At 37.2% G+C, this 21,419-nt stretch overlaps 2 protein-coding genes across 2 annotated transcripts in view; both read right to left on the bottom strand.

Annotated features, from left to right (window-relative positions):
• The window catches only part of LOC121413315, a 40,582-nt gene extending 30,146 nt beyond the window's left edge, over positions 1-10,436 (bottom strand). Inside the window, exons 1-7 of the mRNA XM_041606094.1 lie at positions 10,262-10,436; positions 9,667-9,783; positions 9,065-9,193; positions 8,524-8,641; positions 7,698-7,819; positions 1,668-6,024; positions 170-1,133 (exon numbers count right to left, since the gene is read on the bottom strand). Of these exons, the coding sequence (XP_041462028.1) occupies positions 170-1,133; positions 1,668-6,024; positions 7,698-7,819; positions 8,524-8,641; positions 9,065-9,193; positions 9,667-9,783; positions 10,262-10,421 (5,967 nt within the window). The 5' untranslated portion in view covers positions 10,422-10,436. The remainder of the gene's footprint in view (positions 1-169; positions 1,134-1,667; positions 6,025-7,697; positions 7,820-8,523; positions 8,642-9,064; positions 9,194-9,666; positions 9,784-10,261) is intronic.
• A 641-nt stretch (positions 10,437-11,077) lies between these two features.
• LOC121412471 (DNA polymerase zeta catalytic subunit-like) lies at positions 11,078-19,810 on the bottom strand. The gene is made up of 9 exons (XM_041605284.1): positions 19,639-19,810; positions 16,817-16,997; positions 16,106-16,292; positions 15,400-15,474; positions 14,494-14,575; positions 13,703-13,826; positions 12,905-13,111; positions 11,807-11,911; positions 11,078-11,175 (listed from the first exon to the last, which is right to left on the bottom strand). Exons 2-9 carry the CDS (start codon positions 16,953-16,955, stop codon positions 11,078-11,080), a joined length of 1,017 nt encoding a protein of 338 aa, XP_041461218.1. The 5' UTR covers positions 16,956-16,997; positions 19,639-19,810.
• Between the last annotated feature and the right edge of the window lie 1,609 nt (positions 19,811-21,419).

The following is a 21,419-nucleotide window of genomic DNA, read 5'->3' as shown; positions in this document are numbered from 1 at the left end:
ATAACCTGTTTAATTCCAATACAAGTTATATTAAAAACAGTACCACACAAAATAACACAAATAAAAGTGGTGTTCAGAATACTGTTCCTGCTTATTACATGATTAATCGACAAACATTTATGAGCAAAAATCTAAATTAGAAGCAACATTGAATGATTTTTATTGTTACCTGTGCAGGAGTGTTTGGATAGGAAGGATTCTTCAACTTTGTGAGATCCATGAGTGGTGTAGGCTTCTGCATAGCAATGGGTGTCACACCGGGTTGTTCTTGAGTCATCACAGAAGTCCTTGCCAACGGACGGAGTGGGGTGCTTGACAGAGGAGGGGTGCAACTCTGCACCCCTTTTGGAATCCCTGCCACAGGAGTGTTCATGCTGGACCCTTGAATTGGTTGAGTGTTCTGCTTAACCCCTGGAGTTCTTGCAAGGTTGTTGGAGTTGGCGGCAGAAGAGGAATAATTCTGGTCCTGTACAGTGAGGCCATTGCTACTTCCACAAGATGTGACTGGTACAGATAGTGGTTGAGTTGCTTGTAGAGGTTGTTGCCTCGGAGTTGCAACTTGTTGAGTAGATGGTTGTACTGGGTAAGCACCAGATTGCATGGGTGAAGTACCTTGAGGGGGAACAATGGGTTGATGGCCACTGCCTCGTAGATGATGTGCATTGTTGTGATTGTCACTCAATGTGTTTGCTTGGTGTCCTTGTGGCATTGCAAACTGGTTATTCTGATGGTTGTGCAGGGTGCCGTTGTGTTGTTGAGGCAAGAAAGGCGTAGTCTGTCCCGGTGAGTTGTGTGGCAGCGTGACGGCTTGTTGACTATGTTCTGGATTCTGTTGGTATCCTGGCATACCTGACCCATTGTCATTCCTGATACCGTGTGTCTGCTCTCCTTGCTGTTTGTTATTCAGCCATCCAGCAACAGAACCCCTGGGTGGAGGATACTTTGAAGGCATCCACACAGCATCATGGTTGTACCCCTGATTAGAAGTGGAATAGCCCTGGGAAGAAGGTGTTTCTCCCTGTGATTGGACAACTGTCTGCCAATGGTTCAGTCCCATTGTACCACAGGGGGTGTCAGCAGGCTGCAGTGATGAGGGAAGCATAGTCTGAACATGTGCTTGGCCAAGACCCTCCCTGGTTGACAAAAAAAAAAAAAAACAATCATATGTAAAAGTAAACCTTTTTCAAATTACATAGATTAAATGTATAAAGACTAGGTCATACTACAAAAATTAATGTAATTGTATAATGTACTCCTTGCGCTTTGAATATTGTAATTATTACTAATAACTAACAATTCACAATTTATTAGGCCATTTCAAAACAAAACTTTTTGAGAAAATAAAATAAAGCTGGTATCAAGCATGAAAGGTTATTCATTTAATCAAACTGAGGGTAAAACATCAACTTCCTCTTACAACTAAAATATCAGCTTCAATAACATATAATTTTGCAATAGAGCAACATTTTTATTTTCAAAGAATATCCTAATCTTAATTTGATGTGTACAAGTTTGTCCTGAACACAGTTAACATTATTTGATTTTAGTATAGACCCTAAATAAGTTATTTTGGGCTTTGGGCACAGTGGGTTCATACAAAATTTTGATCTTGACATTAATCTTGAGACTTTAAAAGAAAAAAAAGTGGGGGGGGTATGCATGTTCACCTTTGCCTTCCAGCATGATCTTGAGGGTTTCCCCAATATGCTCCTTGATGGTGAACCTCTGGTAATCCATACTCCTGAAGACTCTTTCTGACCATGGTATCTGTCGGAGGCATAGCCACCGGCCGCCAAATCTTGGGCTTAGCTGCCGGGACTGATGATCCATTGGTGTCCTGGTAGGGGTGCTGCTGGGGACCAGGCTGGTAGGGTACTCGGTAGGCTGGGGACTGGGATCCAGAGGGTTGGCTCTGATGGTTTGGAGATTGGGGAGGAGGGTTGGGGTAGGAGGACTGAGGTGATGGATATGGAGGTGGGTAACCATGAGATTGGTTACTACCAGGAGATGGGTAGGGCGGGAGATGGGACTGGCTGAACCCCTGACTCTGATTGGACACCCTATCATTCCCATAAGCTGTTGACTGGTTGAAAGAATGGTTGGACATTTCATACATGCTTTGGCTGGCATGGGAAGCACCATGATAGTACATAGATTGGTTGTTGGTACTGTTTCCTGGATGGACAATGGGTTCTTTGGATTGACTGCTTTGACTGGCAATCTGTGTTGGCTGACTGGAATTGTACTGATTCTGAGGAGGGCTGCCACTGCTGTGTTCTGAATCTGTCTCTGGAATGGTTGTTGGTTCTTGTGATCCTGGTGTCTGGGAGGTCATTCCTTGGTTATGGACTGTAAATTGACTAGAGCTGGAGCTGCTTGCACATCTTTCTATGCCACGTGGGGAATGAGCTCTATATGAAGATGATGATCCAGAATTTGTGTCGGCATAAAAGGTAGGTGTCTTCTGGCCTGGAGTTATCTGAGATGAACTGTTGCTTCCACTACCTTCAGAATTGGATTGCGATGATGCTTGCATATTGACAGTGTTTTGAGGTAGAAGAGGGGTACTCTGTGGTATTGAATGTCTTGACTGGGTTTCAATTCCTCTTCCAGTATGCTGACTCTGGCTACTTGCCGCATGATGGTGAACCTGCACTTTGGTAGTATGGTGATTACCATTAACCTTGCTTATTTGTCTTTGTAGATCAGAAACCTGATCACCTTGTTGAGATGGTATTCTATTCTTGATGTTCACATGGCTATTATGAGCTGAATTATCAAGTTTGGCAAATTCATCAGAGATGGCATCCTTTTCAGAGTCTCCATGAAGATGATTATAGATTCCAGAGACATCTTCCTGGAAATGTTCAAGAGCAAATTCCTCGTTATTAGTCTTTGTTTCTTGTTGGAGAGATCTTCCAGCAGTTGTGCCACCCAACATCTTTTCATACACGCTGAAATCTGAGATCTGGCCAAGGTTTCTCTCAATGATATCCATTTCATTATCAGAGGTCGGTACAGTGACAGTCACTTCCTCCTTTCCACCATCCTCTCCTTTCAAAGGTTCCACTCCTTGTTCCTCATCTATGTAGTCATCATCATCTTCATATTCATCTTCAACATCAGAGATCTTGCTTAGGGGAGACCAGCATCTTGGTGGTGAACCAATCTTCTCTGGATGCTGCGGTGAATAGCACGCCAACCGCCACATCACATCCCTAGACTCATCCTTGCTCAGTTCTGAGATCTCAGGAATAGGGTTCTTTGTGATCTCATCATCTGGAGGAGTGATTGGAGGAACAAAGTTCCAAACTTTATTGTCAGGACCACCCCCGTAGATATCCTCGATCTTGGATCTCACTCTCCTCCTTGGACCTGCTCCTTTTAGTCTCTTGTAGATATCCTTGCCTTCTTTTGCAGCCATTATAGCTTTCATCTGCTCTTTCCTTGGTGATGATGATGCTGGGCCTCTTCCCCATGGGGCATTTATGCCATTCTTGGTTCTCTTAGCATCTGAATTTTCATCATCTCCCTGACTTATCTTCCTCTTTGACAGCCGATCAAGATCTCGGTAGAGAGCATTCCTAACAACTTCATCCCAACTTGCCTCATCCAAGCAGAGTTTTTTCAAAATAAGATTAGGGTTAAGCTCCTTGCATGCTTTCAACTTTGGCCACGTAGTTACCCGCAGCCTCAAGGAAGGCATCGTAACAGGATCAAATTTCAAAACAGAAGGCTTTCGACTCTTTTTCACTGGTTTTACTTCAGGTTCCTTTTCCTTTTTATTTTTCTTGCTCCCTCCATCAAGGTTCTTATCTTTCTTCTTCTTCTGGCCTGCATTCGCATCTCTCTGCAATGCAGTCTTTTTGGACCCTTTTTCATCTTTAGATCGCTGCTGTTTGGAGGAAGAACCTGCCTCCTGCTTTGCCTGTTTATGCTTTACTTCTTTGCTCTTATCAGAAACATTCTTCTTTTTACCTTGCTGGCTTTTTTCATTCTTAAATTCTGCCAAATCCAAATCTTGATAATCAGAGAATGGCAGCTTCACTAGTTTTCCAGAGAGATCTCGAATGGCTTTGAGAGGTGACCTCCCAATCTGTTTTGAGGAAAGCACAGGTGATCCTTTGTCTTCCATCTCCTTCAACTGCCTGGGACTCTTTTGGCCCATATGTCCCCTTCCTACTGTTGCTGGACTAGTCGTCTTTCTATCAAAGACAAATGATTGATCCAGTAAAGGGGACTGTGATTGCTCTGGAGAATCTAATTCCATATTGGAAACAGAGTTTTCTTGTCGGCTCCTCTTTTGCTTTGGAGATACTTTCACTTCAGCCTTTGCAGTTGGACGACTCCGTTTTGCAACTTTATCTTTATTTCTGTTTGAATATTTACCAGGTGATTTAGATGACATATCCAACAAGATACTTCTTTGAGCCTTTGGATTTTTTGATGGACTCGTAATTAATTTATCTGGGGAGCTTCCAGCTGGCACACTTCTTCTACGAACAACATTGGCTGGCATCTTTGGAGATTTCTCAGAGGCACTAACAGCTATACTATTACTTCTCTTCAGGATATTTGAACTCTTTGAAGGGCTGTGTGTTGGAATTTCTAAAGGAGTTAAGATCACTTTGGGCTTGGGTTTAACAGATTCTGCATATTGAAATAAAGGTGCTATCTTGTAACCAATGGCGTTACTGTAAACAGAGACGGGTCCTTCCATTGGTTTGTGAGGGCTACGTATTAATCTGTCTGAGATGAATGGTGTATCACTTTGTTGCTGTTGACTTCTAGGGCTCCTTTTACCTCCTCTACCAATGCCATGTTTACAAGGTGACCTACTCTTTTCTGTAGGGTTGGATACAGAACTACCATCGACAACATCTGGTGAGTCAGGTATTTGACGATAGCTGTTATTTGATCTTTTCCCCTTGGCCATTTTCCGAGTTGCTTTTCCTGTTTCTACCTTCTTACGAGTGTCCTTGCTTGCAGCATTACCTCTACGGAATGATGCATGTGGTTTACTCTCTTTAAAGTCTTCGTCTGAGGACACACTTTGAAGTCTTGTGAATTCTTGAGATGCCCGTTTCCTGGGAGAAACCTCTGAATTTGTTCGCCTGACTCTAGCACCATGGCTATTTGTCCCACTAGACCTTTGTTTGGAGGACTCCTCTTTCATTGAGAGTCTCCTCCTTCTGCTTGAAGGAGAAGTCTCATCATCTTCTGCCTTGGAACTGTTCCTTCTTAACCTTGGTGATTGGCTCTCTGTGGTGTGTTTAGTTTGCCTTGGACTAGTTTTTGAAAGTTTTTCACTTGCAGAAGGTTGCCTATTTCTCCTTTTCTTGGTGTCCATGGGCCTTGGTGAGGTGTTCCCTTGTTGCAATGACTTCTTATGATCTTTTGGCTTCAAGGATTCAGCATACTGGAAACAAGGAGCAATGTTATATTCAATGGCATTGGAGTACTTCTCTAACAGACCCTGCAAGGGCTTCTGAGGACTTCTGGATATCTTTTCGGCAAAGAACGGAAAAGCTTCTTTCTCTGATGACATACGAGGGCTCTTATTTCCCATTCTACCTCTTCCGAGTGACACTAGAGGTTTGGGCGTACTATTCTCAGCTGATTCCTCAACTTTATCTTCTAGTTGTAGTATCCGCTTGGCCCGTTTCACTGTTGATCTTGAATTACTGGTCCTTCTCCTTTGGACCTTGCCGGCTCTTTCGAAGACAGGGAAAGCTTCGTCCTGTTTCCCATTCATGAGTTTTCTTGGACCTCTTGGACTCCTGGATGAAAGTGAGAGTCCCTTCCTCTTTCTGCTCCTACTTTTCTTTTTAGGAGATTCCTCCAAGGCCACCAAAGCATCACTGATTTCCCCAAGAGGACCATCAACAGTCATATGGGGATTCCTGGCAATTTTATCGGCTGCCAACGGTCTTTCGGGCTCTGCATCACCATCTTGCTTACGGGGACTCTTTGCGCCTCCTCTGCCGCTACCCAGAAGGGACTTGGATTTGCTCTTCTTTTCACCTGGTATACCAATATAAAGAGCAAAAAGAGAAATAAGTTTAAGTGTGGTCACCAAAATACTTACATGTGTCTACACAAGAGGTGTTCCTTACAGCTCTTTGTAAACTTAAGAATGACTAAACATGGAAAGCTAAATGGGGTCTCTATTTCTAAATCATTATTATTACATGTAGGTACATTGGGCTAAAAAATAAATAATTTGATCATATCGAGTATTAAAGCAAACATTGAAATATTTTCTATTGATTTTAGATGATAACTAACAAAGCAACTTGTCAAAAGCCTTGGCCATGTCTTTTCATGCCAGCTTTCCTGTATTCTCCACCATTTTCCCTATCATGAAATGTGAGTAGTGGTTGTAGAAAGCCAAATGGATGAGCTGCTCTGACTTTTGACAAGGTGCCTAAAGAAGTTGTCACATTCTTAAGTTTTTCTTTTTTTTTCAGTTAAATAGAGTTCTATGTAAGCCCTTTTATGGAAATTGTTTCCATCTATTGTTAAAGGTCAAGTACACCCCAGAAAAGTTTTGATTTGAATAAATACAGAAAAATCAAAGTAGCATAACAGTGAAAATTTCAAAGTTTTGACATTTCAAAATTATGCTTATTTTCACAAAAAAGTGATATGCACAACTCAGTGATATGCTTATGAGGCAGTCAATGATGTCGCTCACTCACTACAAGTTGTATTTCTATTGTTTTTCATTGTTTGAATTATACAATATTCATTTTTTTACAGATTTGACAAGGACCAACTTGACTAAACCATATAGTATTAAACAATGCTAATTCGACATGTTCAGGGAGAAATCAATTGTAGTTTCACTTGACAATGAGAAGAAAATTAGAATACTTCATATTTCATATAATAAAATACAAAAGAAATAGTGAATAGATGACGTCATCAGTTTCCTCATTTGCATACTGACCAGGATGTGCATATAACTGTTTTGTGAAATTAAGCAAAACTTTAAAATGTCATACCTTTCTTATTTTACATACGATTCTGATGAAATTTTCAGTGCTATGCTTGTTGGACTTTTTCTCTTTTTATTCAAATCAATTTTTGGAGGAGTGGACTTGTCCTTTAAATAGTACTTGAAAACCTCAATTATTTTGTACATGTCTACAAAAACATATACCTTGTAACAAAACAAGTTTTAAATAATGATGCTATACAATGAATCAGTAGTGACACCTATTTTTTTTACATTGGTGAACCAAAAGTTTGAAAGTATTAAATAGTACTTGAAAACCTCAATTATTTTGTACATGTCTACAAAAACATATACCTTGTAACAAAACAAGTTTTTAAATAATGATGCCATACAATGAATCAGTAGTGACACCTATTTTTTTACATTGGTGAACCAAAAGTTTGGAAGTATATGTCATCAGCTCCAATATTCTAGATGAAATACATAGAACTGCTCAATAAAAAACTACACAACTTTAAAAAACAACTTGCAGTTTTTCATATGATTTTCTTGAAATTTGCAGCCTAGTGCTAGTTAATTTCATTTATTAAAAAAAAAAAACACAATAAATTCTACCAAGAGTCCCTGTCAACCTAGAAAAAATTTCTCTTAACTTCTTTAAAATAGGAATCAGTGATCCCTGTAGTAATCCTAAGGAATTTAAGAATTCAGTATTCGATGGGTTAATGAGACTGACCTTCTTCTGGTTTGACGTCTGAACTTCCATCAAGTTGGGGGATCATCACATCACTACTCTGAGTTGATTTCTGAGATGCATCTCCTCCTCCATCTTCTATCTCACTAATGAGATTATCCAAACTATAAAAAGAGTAAACAAATGGAGAATGAAAGAAAGAGAAAGTTATAATAGTGGTGATTACGTGTATATGTACCTCCGATCCCTATTTGTGGGACCTACCCAAAATGATTTGTCTAATTGTCTATATTTTCTAGTTCATATAAAGAATTATGATACTCCTAAATTATTATGGCTTTTGCAGTTCGTGAAGTGAAAAATGCAGAAATATTGGGTTGGACTTATAAGAAGGTTGATTACTTTATGGATTTACCCATGGAAACTTGAACAATATGGATGGTTCATATCATCATGGCATAACCTGTAGCAAACCCAAATTATGGCGATCTTTGTGTTACACATCAAAGAAAGAAGAAAAAGAAACATAGACCAGCAACACAAAGTTTAGCAATTGATTGTGTACATTATGTGCAATCAATCATACAAATTATCTGTATTATCAATCGACAAGTTTTTTTTGCTAAGCTCCAAGAACAATGCAAGAGATACAGTATAGTATGCATATGATAAAATTCAGAAATCACCATTTTTAATAAGCTATAGAATATTTTTTGTGAAATTGTGTGTTCTTTAAGAATGGTAAGTTAAATTATTTTTTCTTATTTTTTCATTCCCCTTTTCTTTGACAAGACCAGGCCTGGACAAGACCCTGAAAATAACTTGGGTTTTTTAATTGATAAATATTACTGGAGAAAGTTATACTCACTGTGCACTCTTATCTGCTTCTTCAAGTTCATCATCAAAACCAATCCAAGCCTGAGACATCTCTTTCTCTTCCAGAGCCTCAAGCTCTGGGCTATCTTCATCATCAGAATCTGATATATCTGATGGTGATGGAATACAAAAAAAAGAGAATTAGGACAAACCATCATCATCACCATCATCACCATCATTGTCATCATCGCCATCATCACCATCATCGTCATCATAAGCATTATCATCATCATTATCATCATAATCATTATCAACATCTTTCAACATCATCACCATTACCGCCACCATCATCATCATCATCACCGTCATCAAAATCATTATCATCATCTTTCAACATCATCATCATCATCATCATCATCATCACCATCATCATCACCATCACCACCATCATCATCATCATCATCACCACCATCATCATCATCATCATCACCATCATCATCATCATCATCACCCACACCACCACCACCACCACCACCATCATCATCATCAACATCACCATCAACACCATCATCATCATCATCTTCATCACTTACCAATTCCAGAAGGCCTAGGATTTCCTCTAGAGCTTTGGGTGCTCCTTCTCCCAGAGAGTACCAGGTCTTCTTCCTCCTCCTCATGAACAAGATCTACCAGAAGATTAGCAAGCTCCTCATCACATGTATCTGCAATAAGCAGATATTTCAAGTCACAGGTCATGTAGATGGTATCTACTATTTCTTTATTCATGCATCAAGCACAATCTCATGATTACAGATAGAATTATCTTACTGTGGTTGTGTTTTATTTGATTACCCTAAAATTTGGGTATCTTACCTTAAATACAGACAAGATTTGAGCCTATTAATTTGGAAATCTCATTAGCTGTGTTTTTTAGGCTTCGTTGTAAGCTGAGAATAATTATAAATTAGTAATTTTGATAAACATGTTAACAATGATTTACTTTCCAACAACAATCTAATGTCAAATTGCTTTCAGTATTAATCTAGCTACATGTAGTCTCCATAGGTCTAATGAACTCATCATGCCAAGTAATAAATTGATTACGATTTGAGTAATATTTCTAACAAAGTAAATTACACAGTAAGATATTATCTTAATCCAGGTATTGAATTGATCCTTCAGCCCAAAACTGTACCTTGTGGCTGAGATTGTGACAGTCTCTGTGAAGCTTCCAGGATAGATTGAACTAATTCCTCATTGACGACTGGTGCCACATCTCCGCTGAAGGTCTGCCTTTGAGATGGTTCACTGTCTGCTTAACAAATACAAAGAAATGATCACCCACCACTCTCCAGATACCAAGTATTCTTATAACTTACTAAAAGTTACAAATCAACAATGCAGAAAACTAGTAGTTTATTTTTACCTGACAAATGGGAACAGATGTTACATGTAGATTGCAAATGTAGAGGGTGATATCACATACTCTAACTTAGTCAGGATTTTTTTTATTCTCAGATAACAATGAAAACACATGGATAATTTGCTTTCCAAATAATTTTAGATTCGCATATAAATTTATTTTTTACATTATTTGAAAAGAGATAAAAAAATATAATTTTTTTTCTAAGCATACAGACACGTGAGGTATTAGGTATATCAAATTTAACAACCTTCTTACAAATGGCCTCCACACTTCCATTCAATTGTTGGCTTTCACAACATCATTAAAAACATGAAGTGATTAAAACATTTTTCAAAGGAGATCTAAATATGAGAGAAGTTCTTACCTGGATTTTGTGAGTAGTGATATTCCACTTCATTGGCAGGGGTGCAAGGGATGCTTAGCTGGGAGGGTGATATATCCTCCTGACTATTATCTATGTCCATGGGCTCATCCTCACTACTGTTGACTTGACTCTCCCTGAGGAAAATGGAAGAAACAGGCATTATACTACACACAAGAGAATATTTAACTTTAAACAAAGTTAAGGAATGCATATTTGCTGTATTAAATTACAAGTATGATTAAAATTTCAAAATAAACCATTAAACATTCTCTACTAAAAATCACCATTCTAATCCTCATTATCACCATCATAATTACATTCACTTAGTTTTCAGCAGCATCAGAACATCCACCATCATCATAATCACAATCGTTGTGATCATCATCATCATCATCATCTTTAGTTATTGTTGTAGCTCATGTAGATGGTATAAGTTTAGTGCACTATATTTTATTGTAAAGCACATACAGAATGAAGTATTAATTATTATGCGCTTAATAAATCTATTATTATTATTATCATCATCATCATTATCATCATCATTATTATCTTCACCAACATCATCTTCATCATGATAACCATCCCTTTTATTGGTAAACTTACAAACCAACATGCATCAAAAGCATCATATATTTCCCACTTTATCATTCCTTATCACATTGAGGAAATTATAACATCATCATTAACTTCATTACAAATATCACCAATGGCATCTTATGTCCACAGAGTCAACTATTTATTCATCTGCATTTGTTTATGACCGATTCTTCCTCTTTTATTACAATTAAAGAAAACTTAATAATACTATTCATGAACTTACATTTCTTGGAGATCTTTAACTTGTTTCTCCACGATCTCCTCTAATCTTGTTCTCCAATTCTCCTCTGCACTGAAGAGTAGGATCTCTCCCCGCTCTGAAGTTATGAATAACATAAATTCAAAACAAACATTAATATCGACCAAGAATAGCTGGCTGTACTGCAGAAAACACTAATAACTATATCTTCAATATCTAACACCTGAAGACAAGTGTTTAAGAGGACATCTTCATTCCCTAAACTGAACTATAGCTGTAGAATTGGAGTTTTACCATCCAATTGGAACTTGTTCAAAAATAGTAAATGCATAGTAAGGCAAGCACTGATAAAAGAGTATAAACCATGTAATAATCAAGTTGGCAAATCTGTCCTAATTAAAGTCTCTGGATCTAACTAAAATCAAGCCATAGCTGTAGAATGAGAGTTTCACAATCCACATTTGAATGGTATTCAATATGACCAAGGCAAGCTCTGAAGAAAAGAGTAAAAATCATATTGTGAAAAAGGGTGCTATTCGCTCCTAATAAAAGGCTATGGGTTTAAGTATAACTTAGCCATAGCTATACAATGCAAGAGTTTCACAATTTAAATCTGAATGCATTCCACGATGACATATAACGATATATGATAAAGAACAGAAGAGAAGCATATACACTATACTGTAACAAAGTTGATCAATCTCTTTGGACAGATGGCTCTAGATTTAGCTATGAAAATGATAATTTACTTGGTGAAGATGGAGGTAGTAGTTGATCCATCTGATTGAGTTGTTCTCTTCTCTGTCTCTCATCCTCCCAGATACCAACAAGACCTGGATTTGTCTCAGCATTATCTAGTACAATCACAATAAGAATACAATATTTTGTCTCAGCATTATCTAGTACAATCAAAATAGGAATACAATATTTTGTCTCAGCACTGACTTATACATTCACAATCAGAATACAACATTTAAAATTTTCATTGTCATTTTGAACATTGCATCCGGGGGCCGTTTCATAAAGCTGTTCATTAGTTAAGAGCGACTTTAAGAACGACTGGTGATCCTTTCTTACGTGCTAAACCATCGCCTATGGTGTATACCATTTACCAAAAGAAAGGATCACCAGTCGTTCTTAAAGTCGCTCTTAACTTACGAAAAGCTTTATGAAACGGCCGGTCTTTTCCTCTATCTCTCTTCCTGAGATTTAAATGCAAAGGTCCTGACACATCATTCCACTCAATCATTACAGGCGAGTTACCGGCAAATCAGACTTGCGCGCTAGTGCAGGACACTACGTGTGCGATCGGTGCCAGATGCTGTGAATGCGGGCGACATGCGAACGGCCTCCGGGTAGCAACATAGTAACTTGAAATTTACACGCAAGGCTTGCACAGAATGATGAGATAGGGCCTTAACCTTTGCAACAGATTCCGTTTACAGGCACATCTATAACAAGGCTTTCTGACCAGAAAAACTGTTTCAGATATTGTATTTTTATGGTTCACAATTTTTACCAAAGAAGTTACTACCAATACAGTAAATCAAACCCATGTTTCTGGAGAAGCTTGGGTTCGGACATCCTGGAAACACAACCTCCACTGATAGGAAGAACCACTGCATCATTGCAAAACAACATATCCCTGTTGAATTAAAACACACTCTAAAAGAAAAACGTAATTTGGACCACTGCCTATCTTTCGAGTGTGATACACCAGCATACATGAATTGGAAGAATGCTACACCTACATGAACATATGGAAAGACTAGGTCAATGCATCAAGGGAATTTGATGCATATCATCATTAATCCCATTAAATCCTAATCCAATCTTAATCCACTCACCTTGCAGGTCCATCCTATTGAGTATATCCGCTGCCACCCCATCCACCTCAAGCTCACAGCTGCTCTGTCTCTTGATATCATCCCCTAGCCATTGGGATGATGGGATGTTCTCATCCGCCCAAAACTGGGTACAGATACTCATACTACCACTGCTATGACGTCGCCTCAGGGGCGTGGGGGCGCCAGGAAGGCTGGTGTCTTGGAAGCCTGAATGTTAAGATGCAGATGTAATGGAACTCATTATCAGGGTAAAATGAATTGCATTTAATACGTAATGGATTCAGTTCTTGAGAATTGGGGAAACGTTGTGGTTTACAGTCCTTACACTGAAATCTTATTACGGTAAGGCCACTTTCTATTGGTAAATCTCCTTATAACAGCATGAATGGGGGGGGGGGGGGGTGAAGGAGGCATAACAATTTCAAAGGGTGACGAGATTGGAAATTGAGGCCAGTTCATAGGGCATCAATCATAATGGCCTTTGATGACCTTCATAAATCAAGCTCTGGGTTTTACACTGTTGATGTTAAGAGACTATGAAACCTGTAAACAAATGCTATGTCCGATTCTTCTGTGTTTATGTTATTGAAACGTGAAGAGGAAGCTTTATAACCCTCCCAGGTCCCTGTGAAATTATATATTCAATTGATTTCAACTGTAGATCTACAATTAATTTACTGAAAAATCACAATCAATTACTTCCCACATCAGTGCAATATGGAAGGTACACTTTAATGCTCATGTACCCCTCTTCTAAATTTGATTGTGGATTAGGGTTATCTGATCAAAAGTTCTTACTTGTAGATGGTTTTGGTGATGAAGGCTTCTGATTGGCTGAATCTGTAACCTCCTCTGACTTTCGAAACTTCACTGCAGCCAGATTCAGCATGTTCATTCCATACAAGTTATAGTCAATGAGAAACTGTCATTTGACAGGAAATAAATATGTATTATGCTTACAATGGATGAACAACTAATATATCATTTCAAAATCAAATTTAAAACAAAGACCAAAATAATATGTGTCTTATACAATAACATACATGTATGAAGAGATTAGGATAAGGGTGAGAGTTGTTGAGAATATGTATGCAAGGATTAGATATAGAATTTGATTTTGGTTAGGATTTGACCCAAGTTTGTAAGTTCATAAGTGATGAGGTTTTAAATATGGTTACACCATAACCATATTAAAAACCTCTTCACTTTATATGAACTTAGGTCAAATCCTAACCAAACTAAAATAAAATTCTACATCTAATCCTTGTATACATTTCTCTTCATACATGCATATGATTGTACAAGACACATATTATTTTGTTCTGTTATGGTTAGGTTAAGAGTTAGCTTTGAGCCTAAGATTGGGCATAGGATTACAGTTAGGTTTAAAGATAATGATTATTGATTGCCTCTTAACATCAAGATGAGGATATCTCAATTTAAATTTCCAACCAAAGAGAAATTTCTTAGATTGCTTACAACTAGTCATGAATAATCAGGTACTCTATGAAATAGAAATATCATTATCATATGAATATTATCATCTTTATCATTATTGATTAAAGCAATGATTATTCAACATGTCTTACCTGGAGATTGAAAGGAACATGAGATTCATGAGGCTGGAAGATCTTATTCATAACAGCACCATTCTGAAGAAGCTCAACAGCTCTGTAATACGAAAGAAAGGCTATGTACTTTAGATGAATATTTTAAAAACAATGATGATGAATAGTCATGAATAGATATTTACACCATAAAGGCAGGCAATGAAAATAAAGTTATATACAAATTTCAGTTTAAGAATACACCTCTATAATGAATCAATCTATACAATATGATATCATAATAAATAAGAGCAAAAAGATTGATAGAGTACTGGTCATGCAAGCCAAGGTTTGTGGTTAAAATCCGGATCTGGGCTGTATGATGTTCTATCATTCTTTTCTATGATTCCATTCTTTTATGAACAAGATTTGATCATGTCATGCAAATTGCAAATTATAATAGAAATACTGATGAAGACAATGAATAATATAAAGGCACTCCATAAAATATGAATATCATCACGGCTGTATTATCACTCTTTTCTATGATTATGGAATATTTTTTTTGCAATTTGAAAATAAAGACCCTCCATGATCTTGTTCCTGTAGTGTATTATGTTTTTCCTTCTGAATATACATGTACTATTTGCTCTATTTATTTTCTAGTCTTCAATTTCACAAGAGATACAGGACATGAAAACTGAGGTTAGAATGTATATGACTTTTCTGAAGAATAGCCCCAAACCCCAAGATAGACCTAAAACACCCTTGCAATGTGGCACTGTAAGATCTGAGAGTATCTGGTTTTCATACATACCAGAAGACTTGAAGAAACAATAGTAAGAAAATCAAACACCTCATTCGAAAAGATAAGCATAAATTAACAATCATGATATGTGTTCTTGAAGATGAAGTAATAGAATGATTGTCTACATGTACTGTACATACCTTCTCCTGACAGCAGGATTGTAGAAATAGATTTTCAAAAATTGCCTCTCTGATTTGTGGTATCCATAAAGAGGTCTGTAAAGATATTAAATCACATTTGGAATACATTATTGGAAATATTTGTAGGATTTTTTCATGTTATATCGTAAAATTTAAACAAAAACCTACTTGAATAATTGACATTAGTGCAGCTAAATATTACAGATATTTCGCAGCTATACCGAAGTATTACAATCTGATGCACTGTCATACAGATGAACTTCCTAATAAACATCCCAATCTCTTCGAAAAAATCGACCAAACTAAAACAGTCCTTTAAATCCTGACTGACAGGTAGCTTTAACAAATAGACAAGATCATTTGCATATTCAACTTTCACTATGTTACAGTGATAGAATCCTTGAGTATTCACAGTCATTACATTTCACTACACATGGAATCTAATCTTCCTGCAATATCCAATAAAATTCAAGTTATAAATCATATGCTATTGAGATGCATGTAAATAAATTGCACATGTAGTATGTTGGTTTAACTTCTCTGCTTAAGCATTCATGAAAGTGTTTCACAAAGACTGAAGTCTGACTAAAAACTGCACGTCAATCGCACATTGACACATGCATGACTTATAGTCAAACTTAAAGTTTTGTGAAACATCCCCCTGATATCAGCAGTATCACCATGACATGGAGGCAATGCAACTTACATTCCTGAAACAAGTGAGATCTTGAAGACATGCTGGACAGAGGACGAAGCCTTCCCTTGAGCCACCTGCAGGGCAGTGTCAAGACTACTGGCCATCTGATGGAGGTAGCGGTCAGTAGGCTGGCTGCCATCATACGGGATGTAGATGTAAGGAAAGACTCCATGGACATGAAGACATGTCTTCTGGCCTGTAGGACACAATTTGATTCAGTTAAGCAGATGAAAAATAAATTCTAAAATATTTTTTCAAATGATTCACACAGAGAGACCCTCACATTGAAGAAGCCTTGTGGTTAAGCCAATAAATTTTTCTAAGATTCTCAAAGTGTGACAACTTTTCCACAACATACAGACAAATGCTGTTGTTCATTCCTCTGTATCAACACTTTCATTTGAAGAATTCACATCATAAACAAGTTGAAAAGCAATTGACAAATTCAATGGAGCGGCATGTGTACGAAATGTGTTTTAAAGCTTTTGGTTTCTCAAACTTCCTTTCGTATATACAGTAAGATATAAAAAGTTTGAAAATTGAATGAAAATCATGATTATTCAATTTCACTAAATCAACTGCAAACTGTATTCTTACTGTTAACTGCTTGTGAACTCTTCACTTCTACACATGTATCTCGTTACAGAAGAACCATTTGTCATAATTGATGAGATGAATTGTTACATGAGTAACAATGGGGGAGGGGATATGCCTACTTACCAGATGGAGTTGAACCAAAGACCCTGATGACTGGGACCTGTTTGACCTCTGACCCCCTGAATTCTGAAAAGGTAACATCCAAATCTTCAATGGGGGATGTCTGGTAGTAGTTGAGGGTCACAATCCTAACAGAAAACATCTTGTCTGGTTGACTACATGCAGTTTGCAATCATCTCTATTCCTAGCAAAGAAACAACAAGAATAAATAATTAAATGGTGATGGCATGACAAGTCAATTTCAATCTTTATTACAAAAAAAAAATTGGGCAACTTCATTTTGTTGGATTGGGATATACATGTACAATGTATTAGGTTCAGTTTTAATTACCCAGGGATCACACAAAAATTCCTGTTTACCATGTTTTCTTTTATCAATGCTGTTGTGTAGGACATTAAAGTTACTGTCTAACTTCATTCAGGGGCTAAAATATTTTTATCATGCAGCTAATGCTGTAATAATAATTTTGCAAACTTTTACGTTAGACATGAATCACCAAAAACTTTGAAACCAATTGGTTGCTTTCTTGCTGTGATAATGGTGACTAAACTAGTAATTTTTTACTTATTGTGAAACATGAAGTGATACATGTACTTATGAAATAATATTGTCAGGGTTTCCTAAACCTTCTGCTTGACACATTATTGCATGCACTGACAGCATATAGGGCTCCACAGCTCATTTTTTTTGCAAACCTCCAGAGTTACCCAAATACTCTTGAGTACTAAGTAGTTCAACTTCCTGTTATACACTCAATCATTCACCTTCGCTTGTTTACAAACTCCACCAATGTCATCTTAGAATCCCAAACCCCCCATTAACTCCTAAACCCTGACCATGAAAGACCAACCCTCAGTGACATCAGCTAACTAAAAGGAACAAAAGTTATAAGTATGACTCATACTACCAGCCCCAGTCACTGCACAGAGCATCACCACACCCCTTATACCAGAGAAAGTTTAATAGACAGTTACCTATAAACCAATTGCATTCAATATTTGGCAAAAAACAAGCTTCTGGTCGTAAGTAAATAATATTTGTTTCGCATATTTTTTCAATTTTATTTTTTATGACATTAATATTCAACATTTGAACTACAGAAATACACGATATTTGTTTGATTCAAAGATTGCATTTTTGTTTTGGTCCAATTATGCTAAGTGTTTGATATGTGGGCACTTTATTCAACCATATTTTTGTTCAATTCTATTTTTTATGACATTAATGTAACAGTAAATTTTGCTGGTTTTATTTTAATCTGTACTCTTACATTTGGCTTTCCATACTTTATTGTTTACATTCAACTTGTTTATTTCCATTCCTACTCATCTCATCCTTCTTTCCATCCTCTCAATCCACATACATTGTCATGATCTCATCTTTCATTCCATCTCCACAATACATCTCACATAGCAACACAGGTTCATTGCATTTCATTCATTCATTCAGTTTCCCCTCAGTCATGCTTCCTGGTTTTCCATTAGCTTTCCACTCCACATGGTCTTATTGTTTAATTCTCATTAGGATTCAGTTTAACTCATGATCACCCTTCTCTATTCTCTGATTGGTTCTTATTTTCAAATAGGGTTAGTTCATTTTATAGTTCAGACCATTTTCCTTGTATTTGATTGGTTGATTTCTATGATTATCCAATGTGGGTACATTGGCAGAAGATAAGATTGGAAAGTAAAGTCAGTGCTGATCTGGACTTCATCTTGTTAACTTCTAATTTATTCTGTGTTCACCCTATCTTCAGTTTAATAATTTTAGTTTAATTAAAGGAGAGCCTAGGAGATTGATTGTACAGGAGAGCATAGGAGACTGAGTTTATGATTTTACAAGAGTACAAACGGTCATGTTACATTAATATTCAATATTTGTACCACAGAAATACACATGATTATTATTTGACTCAATGATTGTATTTTTGTTTTGGTCCAATTATGCTTACTACCTAATTTTGCGCATGGTTGAATATCTCTAGATATCTAATTAATATCTTGAAAAACTGATATCACCAACAGAAAAAGCGACCCAAAATTACTCAGTATCATTATCTTTTGTAGGTAAGGTCTCAATTTGTGAAATATTGGCAAAACATCAGCAAATTCTGTTACCTTTTGTCCACTCTGAGAAAATCTGATTTTCTCGACAAGCATAAAAAAATTGCCAGTTTGCAAGCAGAAAACTCAAAATCTGATACCCTCCAATTTTATGGCAGAACCTCAATCTGATATAATTATCATCCCTTTGTCTGCTTGATTTTGTTTCTAATGCTTTGCAAAGCGATCATGCGCAAATTGAGGTCATACTTTCACAACACTTTTTAAGCCGAGCACGCACTAGTCCGAGTCGATCGCCATACGAGCGTAACCCTTGACCTACTTTACAATTCTGTCAAGCAAATTTGACTTTTGGATCTTGCCTTCCATCTAGAATTTATGATTTTGATCAATTTTGTGTGAACTGTGTCTGTGAGAATTTTTTTATTGAAAATCAACTTCACATTCACAAGACACAAATTATAATTTAAAAAAATATGCGCAAAATACACGTATGGTAACCCCATCATACGTTTCTACTACCAAATATCATTTCACAAGTACAAGCACATGCTCTCTCTAAAAAAACAAAGAAAAAACAACCTTAGGCCTACAAAATCAGTAACAATCTCATTTATAGCAAAAATAAAAATCATCATACTCATAACATGATTTACAGACATGGATAACTGCATACGGGACTGAAGTAAAACCCAAACTTGCATTTTTAATTATCTGCATATGCGCTCGCGTAGAACAGATACAATAAAAGATATACTCACTTTAAGCTATGAATATGTTTCTAATTTATCTACTCCTTGAATTCGTCGAACATTCAGAAGAAAAGATTACATTTTCAGGCGCAGGCGAGTCAAAACATGACCATGGTCCAAAACAAATTCACGATCCAGGGTTATTTTTGTGACTCATCGACAAGCCTTTATTTACAATGACGAGAGAGGGCGCACGTCCGAAATGCATTTTCTCAGCTTGAGGCTTTTGAACAAAGGGAGTCTTGTAGTGTCCATTTATGGGCACTGAGAGAGAGCAAAAATATTATGTGCAACTAAATTCCTTTTAACCAGGGTCATTCTGTATTCAATCATGCTTTACTCTTAAATGAGCTATTATTTTAAAAAAATTTAGTTTCCGTAGACAGATATTGTCAATATTACATCCCATTGTCTCACGATCGGGTTTGGTATCTTTGTGACGTCACGTATTCTAATTAGAAATTCCTCTCTGATAGCTTGGGAAATCATCATTGTTCTACCAGAAGGACGCGTGGACGGCACGCGACACCCTCGTGACGTCAGATATCAATTATTGACGGGTTACTAATATAGACCTAGACTTGTTGCATTTTGTACGTCAAGGTATTTCCATTTTCTCAGTTCAGACTTTTAAAAATAATATAAGAAATAATAATAACAGTTTAAATTTTCTTGGAGATAGGGCGGGTAAAAATAAATGGGGATAGTACTTACCCTTATAATTATCTTCGAAACCATCATTCAGAGGCAAATTGAAAAGATGTGGGGTAAGATGGAGCCGCGTAAGTGGCCGGGGCCGGGGGTCCGGCTAGCCAAGCAAAAAAATCACAATCAGATGGCATTTTTGTAAGAAGCCCACCCCCCCCCGCCCCGCCCGGTTACAAGGCCCCTGAGATGACGGTAACAAATTCATTTCATTTGTGCTCTATGAAGTACAGACTCCTTTAGACCTTTGGTTTAGTCTCGTTAGTATTCAGATCTATACCCCTGACGGCTGGAAACAGCGCTTGGAGCGCATCATGCAAGTCAGTCTTTTTTTAAAATTTAAGTTATCTTAATCAAGTCTTACGGCTTAGAAGAGTCTCTTTATTCTTTTGAAAAGTGGACAGTTCAAAATTAGGTCTACAGGGGCAGCTAGGAGTGGTGCCATCGGGTATTTATATGTCCATTAGAGGGGAAGAGCACTAATTTCACAGTCTTATACCCCCTCAAAAAAAGTGCGTGCTTGTGCCAACACTCATTTTTCTAAGGGTGTTAAAAATGGCCCGCGCCTTAAAAATTGACACATTCATAAATAATGATGTTGCAATTATTTGAGTCAATTTGTTTGTACTGTACCAAACATTTGGTACTGTACCAAACATTTGGATTAACATTTGGCTTGCTTGTATTGGTTACACTTCGTAATTCCGAAGGTTCGTAATTCCGAAACACGTAAATTGCCTATACCTCGATGTTCGTTAATCCGAAAATGTAAAAGGTTTCGTTAATCCAAACATTTGTGGCGTAATTTCGAAGGTTCGTAATTCCGAAGGTTCGATAATCCGAACACGAAATAAGGTTCGATGTTCAGAAGGTTCGTTAATCCTAAAACAAAATAAGATTCGTTGTTCCGAAGGTTCGTTAATCCGAAAACGAAATAAGGTTAGTTGTTCCGAATGTTCGTTAGTCCGAAAACGAAATAAGGTTCGTTAATCATTACGTTTTCCGACTAACGAACCTTCGGAATTACGATCAACCTTCGAAAATACGAATGTATGCGGCATGTATTATTGCCTGGTTGAGGATCT

This window comes from Lytechinus variegatus, chromosome 4 (genome assembly GCF_018143015.1).
Source record: "Lytechinus variegatus isolate NC3 chromosome 4, Lvar_3.0, whole genome shotgun sequence".
In the NCBI taxonomy this organism is placed as follows: domain Eukaryota; kingdom Metazoa; phylum Echinodermata; class Echinoidea; order Temnopleuroida; family Toxopneustidae; genus Lytechinus; species Lytechinus variegatus.
This window is presented reverse-complemented; position numbering and strand designations above follow the sequence as displayed.

Coding starts and splice junctions, on each gene's coding strand:
- LOC121412471 (XM_041605284.1), bottom strand. CDS start 16,955: ATGTTTTCTGTTAGGATTGTGACCCTCAACTACTACCAGACATCCCCC. Junction 16,293..16,816: donor CTTTGGTTCAACTCCATCTG/GTAAGTAGGCAT, acceptor TGTGTCCTACAG/GCCAGAAGACATGTCTTCAT. Junction 14,576..15,399: donor AATCCTGCTGTCAGGAGAAG/GTATGTACAGTA, acceptor TTCGTATTACAG/AGCTGTTGAGCTTCTTCAGA.